The 13,816-nt window shown below is 36.5% G+C and overlaps 1 protein-coding gene across 1 annotated transcript in view; it reads right to left on the bottom strand.

The window, feature by feature from the left end:
- The window catches only part of LOC134535067 (abhydrolase domain-containing protein 2), a 28,611-nt gene continuing 14,795 nt past the window's right edge, over window positions 1–13,816 (bottom strand). The window contains exons 6-8 of the mRNA XM_063373910.1: window positions 11,461–11,615; window positions 10,213–10,402; window positions 1–9,026 (exon numbers count right to left, since the gene is read on the bottom strand). Coding sequence (XP_063229980.1) covers window positions 10,221–10,402; window positions 11,461–11,615 — 337 coding nt within the window. The 3' untranslated portion in view covers window positions 1–9,026; window positions 10,213–10,220. The remainder of the gene's footprint in view (window positions 9,027–10,212; window positions 10,403–11,460; window positions 11,616–13,816) is intronic.

Here is a 13,816-nt window from a genome sequence, read left to right as displayed (position 1 = left end):
TGCAGGTTACAAAAGCACTGTATTAAACTCTGTAACATTTACAAAATAAATCTTCAAAACAGTATTACATAACATGACAATATAATGTGACTCATCCACAAACTAATGGTGATACAGTGATGCAACGAAAGGCTGGCTGTGACTCAAACAACACTCGCAACATTCACTTGTTAGTGCTAGCACACTGATGCCAGCAAAATAAATATCTTAGCAACACATATATCATAGTTCGTTTAAAAATACATAGACATGCTACAAAAAAAATGCATTCTTTAGTTTTATTCAAATAGAATGTTTTATTTGGAACATAAATCACATGTCATTCAAACAATGTTGCTGACAGAACATCTGATCCAACACTACTTGCTTAAATTACTAAATACTTCAACTAAAACATTTAATAGCTTACTTTATATACATAAGAGGCTTTAGTTACAATACACAATTAAACAAATATTACAAATTAATGCAATTAAATAACTACTACATGCTTGCTACTCCCAATGTTTGCTAACGAATGCCGACACTTGTTGAAGCTCTGATGTGTACAACGTCCGCGTGAGCATCGCGCTGCTACAGACTTGAGGAACGATCAGAACACAGCCTACGACTTCAAAACTCAACAACAAACAACAACTACGCAACAAATCACTAAATTATGTGGTGCTCCCCAACGAGGTTGCCAGACTTTCCAACAAACATGCACATTTGCATCACCACCTTCAAGAAGCACATCACTAGTCTTTTTGCAAGATTAACAAACTGATGGTTCAGAATATACGTTAAGATATTTAATTTTGAGTTATTGTCACTCATCAATTTTGCTTACAAGTACATGTACGAAAAAAAATTCAATAATAAATGTAAATACTAGCACAGGATTTGTTAGTAAAATATTTCAAATTCAAAATCCTTTAAATCATCATACTTAAGTTTTTATTCTTTGATTTCAATTCTATCAGATCATATCAAAGGAATGTTTGTCAAACTACTAAATTATAAACATGGATCCAAAAGTCCTTTAATGTAATTACGTATAATTGATTTTTAATCTCTCACAACTACCAATAATATCAAATATAAAAAAAAAACTTATAATATAGGAAATTATAATTTGTTGTCTGACTTGTGTCAGAGTGTGTCTTTTATGCAATAAAAGTACATAAATTTGCTTATTTGTAAACAGCAAAAAATATATTAGTAGGTGATTCTATTTAAATTAAGGCTGAAGCTTGCTATGTTAACACCTGGAATAGTGACATTTTATTGTTTTAACACTTGCAGTACAAAAAAATTGTGGATATCAAAAAATTTCTTAGAGCTTTACTCACTACCAATGTTTAAACTGATAATTGATAAACCATTATGACTATTATTATTGGTAAATAAACTATTGTATAGGCTCAGTACCCTGATGAATAGATTGAAAATCCTATTTGAAAGTATACACTTAATGGTCTTATTAAACTATGTATTTGTAAACTTATAATCTCGAGATTTAGCTATGGAGTATAATTGACCAGCCTAGCTTCTGAATCCTTCAATTCCTAGAAGTGATGGAATCTGCCAATACCAGAATCAAAATAGATCCAAAACTAGTAAATACCCTTTTTGTTAAATCACAAATAAATCATTGCTCCGTGTGCTTACATAAACAACATGTGTTGAAATATTATTTCCTTGGACCACACACAGTTGATGAACTAGTATCACTTGACCAGCTGCAAACAAGACAGCATAGAAATGCAAGTCACAGGTATCACTAGCCTTTCCAACCATTTAGAAATGTAAAAAAATGAAACTTAATTCTTGTACAGAGTCCTTAGAGTACTATAGAATTGATGTATTTAAAACACAAAACCAAATGCTCGAGACTTTATGAGGAAGGGTGTTGGAAAATTCACTAGAAAAAGGTGACTGAAGTTGTCACAAAATGTTAGCAAGACATTGCTAAGATAATGAATCACACTTTAATTGAGTTCAAAACAACAAACCAACTTTTATCAAATGGCTAAAGTCTACTTTAACCTGAGGAAATTGCATCAGCATTACATCTTATTTCTGGTATGGGTGGATGCATAAGCTATAGCCTATAGTATAGTTCTATGCTTTTATAAAGTGTGTGAAACTCGCTGCAATACATTTTTTTATGAAATTTATGTCAACCCCATTATTTGCAGACAAACCTTTTAAGCTGAAGGAATGAATATCAGGTGTGATAATAGTAACAGCAGTCTAAAACCAAGATTGTAACATTGCAAACAGATATAAAATAAATTATAATAGTAGAAGCATCATCATATCTGAACTACTTAAAAAACAAGTGAATTTTACAGTGTTACAAAGAAGCCTTAAAAATTTGAATGTTACAATGAAGCTCATGCAATTAAATTTTATGTTCTAGCAGAACCCTGAACGTCTTAAAGAGTCCACAACTTTGTACAATCAAAAACAAGCCAAAACTCATATTGAGTCCAAATTAATAAAATGTTACAGGGTTCTATTGCTACAGCATTCACTCATCCCCAATCCATAACCACAATACTCAAGTTGCATTTCTTTTTTTAAATTCCTATTAAGGTTAAAAAAAATTCCGGTTAAGTTGCATAAACTATACATACGATGTGATGACTAGCACCTGTACACCCCCCCCCCCCCTCTAATATAAGATCGAGGGGGGAGGGGTATAGACATGCAACATCTAACAGATGGCCTGGCAAAAACAACAGTCCTATACGACATCTGGCGATTACGTACAAGGTCACTTGAACGTGCTTAGTCCACTGTTGCACACAGCAGAGGTATCTGATCCAACAAAAAAGTCCTACGCAAGATTTTGAAAGCAAAACCGACACAACTACGGCATTCCGACCAGTATTCAGATATAAATGACTACTTGACCAAGGAGCTACTGCATGACGTAAGAAACTTGCAGTCCCGAGTTAGTCATGGCTTAAATTCAGTTATTTGCAATACAACATTTAATTTTCCTCATGGTCATCGGTCGTGTGTGCCAGAAGCCATGTTCCAAGCAGTCACAATTCAAAGACTTTGAATGCATGTATAAATTCAAGATGAGCCAATGTAACTCAGTACATGGTTGCAAAGGCTGCACTACGAGCAAGGGCAATTGCCCTCGGTTATACCATCGAATGGCAGCTCCATACTTCAAATAACTTATCAATAAGCATGGGTGAAGCTCCGAAAATAGTGTCATTGAACATTTTGATCATTTGATTTTGGCATCAATCTTCAACACAATTCTAAAAGTTTTTTTTTTCTTTTTCTTTTTTTTTTTAATTTTTAGTTGGAAAAGATGCGAATAATATGTTGAATTAAAGTACAAATTACATCTGGTGTGAGATTAAGAAAGGTAGTGACATAATAGAAAAAAGTTCACAAAGTTGTTGTTTTTTTTTTTAAGCAACCCATGTTAGTGATCTGATAAACTGCATATTTGAATACATATTACCTCATCTGTAGCAACGGTGGGCATTTAAATTTGACACCAGTCGTAATTACCCTCTGAGTAATTTAATTGATTTAGCTGACAGCTGAAAAAAGTGCACAAAAAGGCTTTCTTGCCTACAACATGTCTCACCCTTAAGAGTTCAGTGTACATTTTAATGGGCATTAACTGTCTCTTTCCAATGCACAATATCTGATATTAGCGCTGTTCTTGTTTCAGTGTGCTGGCCAGATAGAGCCAACGGGAACAAAAGTTTAAGACACAACTTTATATTGTAATGATTGATTTATATTTTTAATTTTGGGTGTATTTGATTGAAGCATATAATTCATTAGTAGCGATAAAATGCTAAAAATAGTTTCTCCAGTGAGATAATAATTGGTGTTATAATTGAAAAAATTTTCTTTCAGAATATTAAAACTGTAGTAATACAGTCATACACTATTTTATGGCTTTAAATAGTAATATTAAATTAATATATTGATGGTATAAAAAATATCTTTAATGTCAACAAGCTAGGTTGTTTCAATTTGGCAACAGCGGAGGCCATTTGCATCGTACTGCAGTCTAAGCGTGAGACATACTGTGGTACACACTAGGGCGTGGATAGGGTTTTGCTCTGTGGCTGTATCATTACTTGCAAAGTAACCTTTTAACTGCTAAAAATTGTGAACAGTTAGCTAGACTTATGCAGGCTAACTCCCCGGGAGTCGCCGCCTAGAGCCCCCTCGAGTTCCGACCGTACTCGCTCCTCGGACTGCAGGCGTAAGTCGCAGAACCCCGCACTGCACCGTCCGCAGGTGCAACCACGCAGTCCCCAGGGAGTCGCAGAACAAAGCCTTGCTTACAGCTCCCTCTGGGTACTAGAACATACCTTACTCCGACACACCACTGCCAATACAACCACCAATCAGTGGAATGTTACTAAATTACGCCATACCACTACTTTCGTATTTACATGCAAACACACTGTGCCATTTTTTTTTATTATAAAATATGCTTTCATTTTTCCACATGATGCAGGAAAAATAAAGACCATGGCTTTCAGTGACTGAAGAAGGAAACAGTGTCGCTGCAAACAACACGACAAAGTTACTAGAACTAAACTACATATAACTAAAAATGCAAGCATATCATACAATGTTACGTATCTTTAAAACATTAAATCACATGAAGACCATGCATCTGTAGGCAGCACTTTCCTGCACCTGACACAGCTTCGCTGCACTCCCGTCGATTGCTATAACGTAAAACAAAATGACCCTCGTGTCATAGTTCCGTGCACTTGGCAGCAGTTTAACCATCTCTCCAGAGTATGGGGAAGGTTTACTAAAAATAACAAAGAGTGGTCATTTTAATTATCAGAACCCTTAATTGGCTGCAAGGCAAACTTCAGTTACACGATAAACACTTATGTAAAAGGGCCTATGATTTTCATATTTTAAAATGTTATTATTCGCTAAAGTGCACACAAAAGTCAACACTACTAGCATATGTCTCATGGCTACATAAACACGATACTCTACACTTAAATAATTTGAAGGTCTGGAAATACATCTGTTTTTCTTTTTAAGGAATAAGTGTAATTTACATTCTCAAATTCAAACCTATGGCACAGAATAGTATAGAACAGTAACCTCATAAAACAATAAGCAATTCCAAACAATACACAGGTAAGTGACGCTCACTGGCTGAGCTAGTGGTCTGGTGGCCAAGACTTACGCCAAAAATGCTATAATCGCTACAACTTACAGAGGTACAAAACCACATAAATAATGTGTTTCTAGCACAACATGGCATTTAGCACTGAAAATAACCACATCGCTGCATATCATATCCATGTTACTCAATTTTAATTAGGATATCTTCAGTTTGTGATATTTTTTTCACTAGATAAGCTTGATGAAGAATAATGAAGTTAACAAAATTGACATTGTGCTATGTATGAATACTTTAAATTACAAATTTCTGCAATTTTATTGGTGACCAACTCTGTAATGCATACAATGTCTAGTTCTGGGTCAGGTGCAAGATAAGCACTCTGCAGTGATTAAAATCATTATTTTGGACATAACGCCATTGCTAGAAAGCCCATAGAATGGACAAAGAAAAACGAATACAAAATGCAAAGAAAACGAGCAAAAATCAGCTAATGTCAAATATTAAATTTATAAACAACAAAATGAATTCCAGGGAAGGAATTGGACAGAACAATATCACAGCACAAACACAGTGGCCTGATAATGATGAGACAGTTACAACAAAAACAGTAAATACAAACAAACAACAACCTCGGTCCACCACGGCCACAGACAGAGGAATCCAAAGATAATACAACAAAAAATCTTAAATACACACCGACAATACATTGATGCACATGCAAACCCATCATGAAATTGAACAGGTACAGTGGAACCCCATTGATACAAATCTGAGGGTCAGAAATTTACTGATTTTGTAATAACCATACTTCCCCATGTTGCACATACATTAATGTCAAAACAAAAGAAAAATATGTGCAGTCTTGTAGGACTATCTACTACAAACCTGCATAAGAGTATTCTATTAAGTAAAACCATGGTTGGCACAGTTAACACAAAATTATTTACAATTTTGAATGGTATGTTGTTTAAACTTGTTACATATCTAATAGCCTACTAATATACAATCAAAACTTAAGCCAAAATACATGACATAAAATCCACTAAAAGTTTAAATTTATTTTTTTATTAAATTAATTAATCTCATTTGTATTATATGGTTAAATAAACGTGTACAAAACTTGAGGTGTTAAAAATGTTTTCGAATGAGTGTTTACACATCAAACAAATACTCTACTTTCAGGTTTAATCTCAATTCTAGCCGACCCTAAAAAACTAGTAAATAAGTACTACAAAACAAAAATATTTTGTATTAACGTAAAAGAAAATGACAACAAAAAGCGTGACCCAAATGCGACACAGAACTAACGTTGAGCACCAATAACTACCGTCGTAGTACACACTAACCACGAAAAAAATTGCGGGCCTTTAGATTAGTTTACTCAACAAGAGACAGAGTCCGCGCGCTATTTTATCAGCGAGCTATCTCGACTACGTGTGCACACACTATACACGCATCACCCTAACCGAACATGCCGACAAGCGTTCAATGCGGCGACGGACTAGATAATTGAAAACATGTCTGAAAGAGAATTTTCACAACTGATTAAATAAGTAAACTGTAATTTCCTAACGAATAATGTATTTCAACTAGGAAAAAAGTTTCATACCAGAAACAAAGTTTTTGGGCCATTTCGATGTCAGAAATAATAACGCAGAGCTAGACTTATTTAAACGAACTCCTCGGAAGTCACTGTCTCGAGCACCCTAGCTTGGACTTCAGGCCACCGTCCGCAGGTGCATCCACACAGTCCCCAGGGCGTCGCAGAATAAAGCCTTGCTTACAGCTCCCTCTGGGTACTAGAACATACCTTACTCCGACACACCACTGCCAATACGACAACCAATCAGTGGAATGTTACTAAATTACGCCATACCACTGCTTTCGTATTTATATACAAAACAAATTACAAATTAACACTGAACATCCTACTCATGTTGCTGGGGATTTAAATAGGTTCGTAATAACAAGTAATCTGGATTAACAGATATCGTATTAATGAGGTTTCACTGTATTCTGAAAACACGACGACGACAGCACTGATGAACACATCGCAACTGTTTTTATCTTGCTATGTTGTTAGCATGTGCGTCGCTCTATTGCCGGGGTGGTGTTCACATTTATCTGTTTAGCATTATCGCTGGGTTCCTCTGTCTGTAACAGTGCTGGCCAAGGTTGTTGTTTGTCTGTATTTAATGTTTTTGTTGTAACTGTCTCTCGTCATTGTCAGCCCAATGTGTTCTTCTGCGCATAAATACTGTTCAGACTCATTCCGTCCATGTAATTCGAGCTGTCCATACATTTAACATCAGCTAATTTTGGCTTTTTTTGTGTGTGTATGTGTATTCATATATCTTTGTCTGTGACATAAAATGGAAACTAGAAATGGCGTATGTCCAAAATAATAATTAATATTTATCTTCCCTATTGCAAGAATAATTCAGAGAGCACTTAAAACTTATCGCCACCTGAGAGAGTCAATTGTACTCCCCCTCTCAGCTGGCTCAATGAGGAACCAGCACCAAATATCTCTCTAGTTCTGTTAGGAGCAAGTTTTCAAGTATTTAAGACCCGCTCTTTAACCCCCACCCACACACAAATCATTGCACTGCGATTCACATTGTTTAAGTCAACTTGACTCTGCATTACACGAGGAACAGAAGGTTAACTGGGCGAACATCATTGTCATGGGTGCAAGTTACAATGTTAGACTAGTTCTTTGTACAAACTTAACTTACTTACTACTTACAATACATTTACAAGTAGACATTAAATCTCTATGCCGAGATAACTTAAAAATTACATGCTTCGATCAGCAAACACATAAATGCATGTAAATTCATTGAATAATTTTAAAATCATCCAATAGTCTTTATAAAATTGGACTGCAGAAGCTAAAAATTAAAACAGAATAAACAATATGACACTATTTACACTCAGTGCAGTAATGCAGAGTAGTACTATTTTCATCTTCAAAAATATATGTTCAACAAATTTAATATTTATTTCCATTCAAGTAATAATAAATAAATCTACTTCACAGTTTCAAGAAAAGTGTGTAAAAACAGTTAAACATTGTTGGTTTCACAGTTAGATCTCCGAGATACTAAATTCCTTTGAAATTGTAATACTACTACTTGCATCACTGCAGCTTCACTTACTCTGGAGTAAAACACTAAATTTCTCCTGAGAAAAAAATTGAGATTTAATGAAACAAAATGAAATATCACACATACATGTTGCCACACGAGAAGAGAGAAAGACAGGATGCCAATATAAAGACACAACACAAGGATAATCCAAAACAGGAACGAAAAGAAAGAAATAAAGAAAACAGAAACAAGGTTTAGAACAACATGTTCACTTTGAGTGCAGACAAGCTGGACAGTGTACAAAAATTCTCACACACATCTCTCACAACATTCATCACTCTAAAGGCGTATTTATTCTTGTAAAAATTGACCTTCAGTTAAGTCCTTGTATAATTATCTGCTGTAGTGCCGAGTCTCCCGAATGAAACCGTCTCATTGCCGTTCATTCAATTAATTTGGGGGTAAAAATCTAGTTAACTAAAAATAATTATTTAATGCATACCGCAATCTAAGATTAGTGCACCAACTGGTTGTTCAGACGCAAAACACATACACACACACACACACTTTGAATATTATATACAATAAATACATTTTGTGACAGCAATAATTTAGTAACTGTAGAGCTTACAGCAGTCACACTACACGCTCCACACACCCACGCACGCACACAAACACAAACAGTGTGCCCTGCACAAAGCACGGAAATGCAGTGAAATACGTAGTTAAATGGCTTGTTACAACTATCCCTCGCCGCGTCGGCTCCCGTGAACGGCACGGTGAAGGCTGGCCAGGCTTCCCAACTGCAACCACATATCACTGCATCACATGGTGGTCTCGGCTGTGACAGTTATTAGTAACTAACTTTTACATAATGACATTGGTGCGTTTTTCAAATACACATATAGTTTTGAGATTTATTTTTATTGTTCCCAGTAGTTTGACATGCTTTAATACAAATTATTATATTGTAAAAGTGCATCATGATCAGTCAAAATGAAACTGTTTTGGTCAAGTAAGTATCGTTGAACCACTAAGTGTTGTATTTGTTGAAAATGGGACTATATTTAAGAATAAACAAGAGTTCATAAAAAAATTAAATAAAAAAAAAACATTAACACCAAAATCTCCTTTTTTAAAAATGAAATTGGCCTAAAAATAAAACTATAATATATTTATAAGAGCTTCCTTGGTGACATTTTCTTCAGGGAAGAGGCAACTGGTTAGATAACAAGTGGATTCTTCTGCGGGCGATCGCAGCACAAAAGCAGGGCGAAAGAGAGTGTATATGAGGGACGTAACTGTGGAAGGGAAAGGCTGTTTTCGCTACAGCGAGTCTCATTCTTAGTTCACATTTTAATGGGCATTCACTCTCTCTTTTCAATGCACAATATTTTTGCTGTTAGCACTGTTCTTTTTTCGGTGTGCTCTGTTGCCAGATATACCCAAAGAGCACAATAGTTGTAGCCAAAATTCTATAATGAATGAAACATTATTAACATTAACATGTATGAAAAAAAAATTTTAAAGGAAAAAGATGTAATGAGAATTTCGGAAATACATTTTCATGTTGTATTTTATCCAGAGTAGTATCTAATTATATTCAATTCTTAGTTTTAAGAAAAAACAACAAAGAACCCATCTTGGTTTCAACCATGTTCGTCATGAATATTATGTTTTTATATAATAAAATATTAAAAATGTTGGCTGTTTGACCATAGTACATAATTAATGGAATGTCTCCTTAATAGTAACACTGACTGCTACAAATAGTGAAATAATAATTGGCAATTAGGTAGTATTTATTAACTTTTTCCCCCCCTTTCAGAAGGCACACGACTGTGTTAATACCGTCACTATTTTATGGTCTTAAAAAAATCAACATGTAGTAACATTTAAAAAAATGTATAAACAAGCGTACACTCCCCATGCACCCCACACACACACACACTCATGTAGCTGGCCCCTGGAGAGGGGAGGGGTGCTCACCGGAGGCACTAGTGGGGCACGGACTGCGTCTTGAGGGTGGAGTCTGCGCGCACGAGCACCAGGGAGCCGACCAGCGCGACGAGGGCGCGGTCCAGCCAGGTGACGGGGTTGGGGTACAGCAGGCCGCCCTCGTAGAAGCCCAGGTGCCCGCCGTGGGCCAGCTCCACGTACAGCGAGCTGCTGTGCTCCGCTGCATCACACACAACACACCGAGCGATAACACATTGTTCATGTGCGCCCCGAGGGACTGCAACAGACGGGAATAATTCTTCAAAGGCTCAACCGAGACCGGTCAAGTAGGAACTTCTCGAGTCCCACAACCCTTAAGAAAGTTTGCTGTGTTGCGTTACATTAACATAGCATTACTCGCTGCATGTAGAGACTGCTAGTAGAGAGTTAAGGGACCCACCTAGTCAGGGGTGTATCTGCGATTGTGAGGCGGGGTGACAAGCGCGACACTCTGTTACTAGCGAGGTATCCCCTCTAAATTCAACGCTGTGAACTGGCGCGCAGTCTTCTCGTCGTGCATAGGGCAACTAGGATATTTGAGAGGTAACCGTTACATAAGTTGGAAAAATGAAAACAAAGGTGTAATGCAAGTCCTTTAAGTGCTTTCACGTCTGTACCGGTTGTTTTATGCTTAAAAAATTACTCTGAAAAGACACCTTTTAGCCATTTCACTCTTAAAAAAACACAGTTCAAAAACTTAATCCGGAAACAAAACTAATACAGGCCCTCGGCAAATTCTTAAATGTATTTTGTAAACAGACCCCACTCAAATATCTTGAGTGGTTTTCAAATTGCGTTATTTTTACTGAAGCTCTGAATGTGTGCCCGGGCACACATACGGTCAGCAGAGCTTCAGAACAAAAACCTTAATTTAAAAACTGCTCCAGATTTCCAATTGGGGTATGTTTACAAAAATAATTCAAAGTTCAGTTTTCATAATTGATTTTTTAACTGTATTTTTAGGAGAGTGCAAATGGCTTGGATGTAATTTTTTTCAGAATCATTTTTAGGCATGAAATATTCAGTAAAGATTCTTGAAAGCTCTCTGGGGTCTTGAATTACACCTTTATCTTCATTTCGTTACCATATTATGTTACTGTCGCCTCTCAAATATCATAGCTGCCCTATGCACGATGTGAGCCTGACGCTGTGCTTGATACACCAGCAAGCAGCGCGCTCATCACTCGACTCACCGACTGACTGGACGGGAGCGAGGGACGCGGAGGAAGGGAGCCTCACCGGCGAAGTCCTTGACGGGCTGGAGCAGCTGCTCGGGCACCAGCGGGTCGTCGCGGGCGTTGATGAAGACCATGGGCACCGCGATGGAGTGCAGGTAGTTCACCGAGCTGCTCCACTTGTACAGCTCGCTCACCGACCCAAAGTTGTGCACCTTCCTGCACGCACGCACGCACGCACACCACGTTCACGTGCAGGTGTGAACTGCGCGGCCATGCTCATGAACACTCCATGGAAGGATCACGAAGAGTCCAGAGCAGCTCCAAACTACAGTTAAGGTCTGTATTTCGGCAAACTATGGTTCGACACAATCCATAATCCGGTAGGAATCAAGCCACTTGCAATCAGATTTTTTTTTTTTTTTAACTGCTGACTTTGGCAGTTTGGTTCATACAACTAAAAAGGGCGCAAACTCCACATCGCCGATTTTGAAATCCCTTTGTGAGAGTAAAGAACTCCCAATAGCAAAACAGAGAAAACCCAACTCTCAATTGTTCTCGAGAAACATCACTTCGAAAAACCGAAGCACAAATTATATGCACGTAATGTTGCATTTAGGATTGCTAAGGCAGCGTAGTGCAGTAGTGAGAGCATCTGTCTATCACACTGCCAATTTGGGTTTGGGTTTGATCCACTTTGGATACCTTATATTAGGGATGGGTCGGTACCGGTTCTCGGTTCTCGGTTCCTACGGTTCTCAGCATTTTAACCAGCACCGAGAACCGCAGCTAAAATGTCGGTGCCGGTGCCGGTACCGGTACCGGCAGTATAGCAAAACCCTATAAGAAAATAGTTCTTCACTACAACTTAACTGCAGCATGAAATGGCTCAACTCACGTCCAATTCACATATGAATTATTTTTTTTGGGTGTGGAATAATATTCATCTCTAACTATAAAATAAATTACACGTGAAAATATTTAATGTTCTCGTCACATCTGTAAACAAAGTACGTTTTACAATCAAAACATAACAGTGGAAGGTGCCATAGATGTAGTTCATAGATGTGTGCAACTGTATAACGTGCCGCAGCAGAAAGATGAGAACAGAAAGACCCCATGTTTGTTTCAATGGTATTTAAAATAGGCAGCTAATTGAGTCGTTGACACGTAAGTATGAGTGACTGGTGCACAAAGAACAATTAAAAGTGCAAAAGTAAATTTGTTTAATAGAATTGATGATTGATTTCAAATATTTCCGTAATAATTTTCGGCATTCTAACATTTTATGCTATTTGTGCAGTGCTGTGGAGTGTAAGTTCACTGCATCTGCAGCCATCTAGTGGAATGGCTAGTAACTTTCTCTTTTAGGCAAACGGGATTGCTTTGAAAGTGGCATGTCTGTTTTTAGTGGTAATAGCATTGACGAAGATCCCGCGGACACGTGATGTTAGATTTTTTTTTTTTTTTTTTTTTTTTTAAAAACTGGTGTATGGATGGTAGATGTATTTTACTATTGACTGGACAAACAAAATGCTTGTTGACACTTGTAAGGTATAATTATTCCAGCAAAACAGTATAAATTGTGTAAGAAATGTCATCAGAAGTGTGGCAGTAATTGAATTGACTGCAAACAAACTGAATTTGATGTAGACAATTTATTATTTTAATACTTTGAAAGTTCAACATCAATTTAATTTATTTCCATTATTGTAATATTTTCTTTTTATTCCTATGTTTTAAAGGAGGGTGTTTGTAGCATTCTTGAGATAATTGCTAGATTAATATAGTAAATTTTAGTTTTATTAAGGGTTCTCTTTATTATTTAGAATTATTTTTCACTAATACATATTACATTTGCAATAGGTTGGTGTGTTTGCTGTAGCTTGAAAACTGTACTAAATCTTTTAATTTGTTTTGATAGCCTCTTTAAAGACTGAAACATTATGCCAATGCATTTCTTTGTAAGCATACAATAAAAACATTGAGGAAAAAAATATGTACAAATAAATTATTATTTTTCAGTGTTATAAACAATAAATTGTTGAAGATGGAAGTCTAGATATAGGCTTTTTAGTGCTTTTTTGTAGCCGAAACAATAAATAGTTTATTACTTGACAAACCTCATAAATAATGTTTGAATAATGTTTATTTTATTTTTGAAGTCAGAACCGAGGACCGAGAACCGAGAACCGATTTTTAAGAAACTGTACCGAACCGAGAACCGGGAAAAAACAGGAATTGACCCATCACTACCTTATATTAATATTTTTACAACACATTTAACTGCTAGGGTGAAAGAAATTGGTATGAATAAACAAAATGCTGTTATTAAAAGCACAACATAATTCCTTTTTCAAACACATACCAAAGTGTGAAAATATTGACACATCACTGTCCCTGTCATTTTCTGCAGATTT

The sequence above is a fragment of the Bacillus rossius genome, chromosome 8 (genome assembly GCF_032445375.1).
Source record: "Bacillus rossius redtenbacheri isolate Brsri chromosome 8, Brsri_v3, whole genome shotgun sequence".
Lineage (NCBI taxonomy): Eukaryota > Metazoa > Arthropoda > Insecta > Phasmatodea > Bacillidae > Bacillus > Bacillus rossius.
This window is presented reverse-complemented; position numbering and strand designations above follow the sequence as displayed.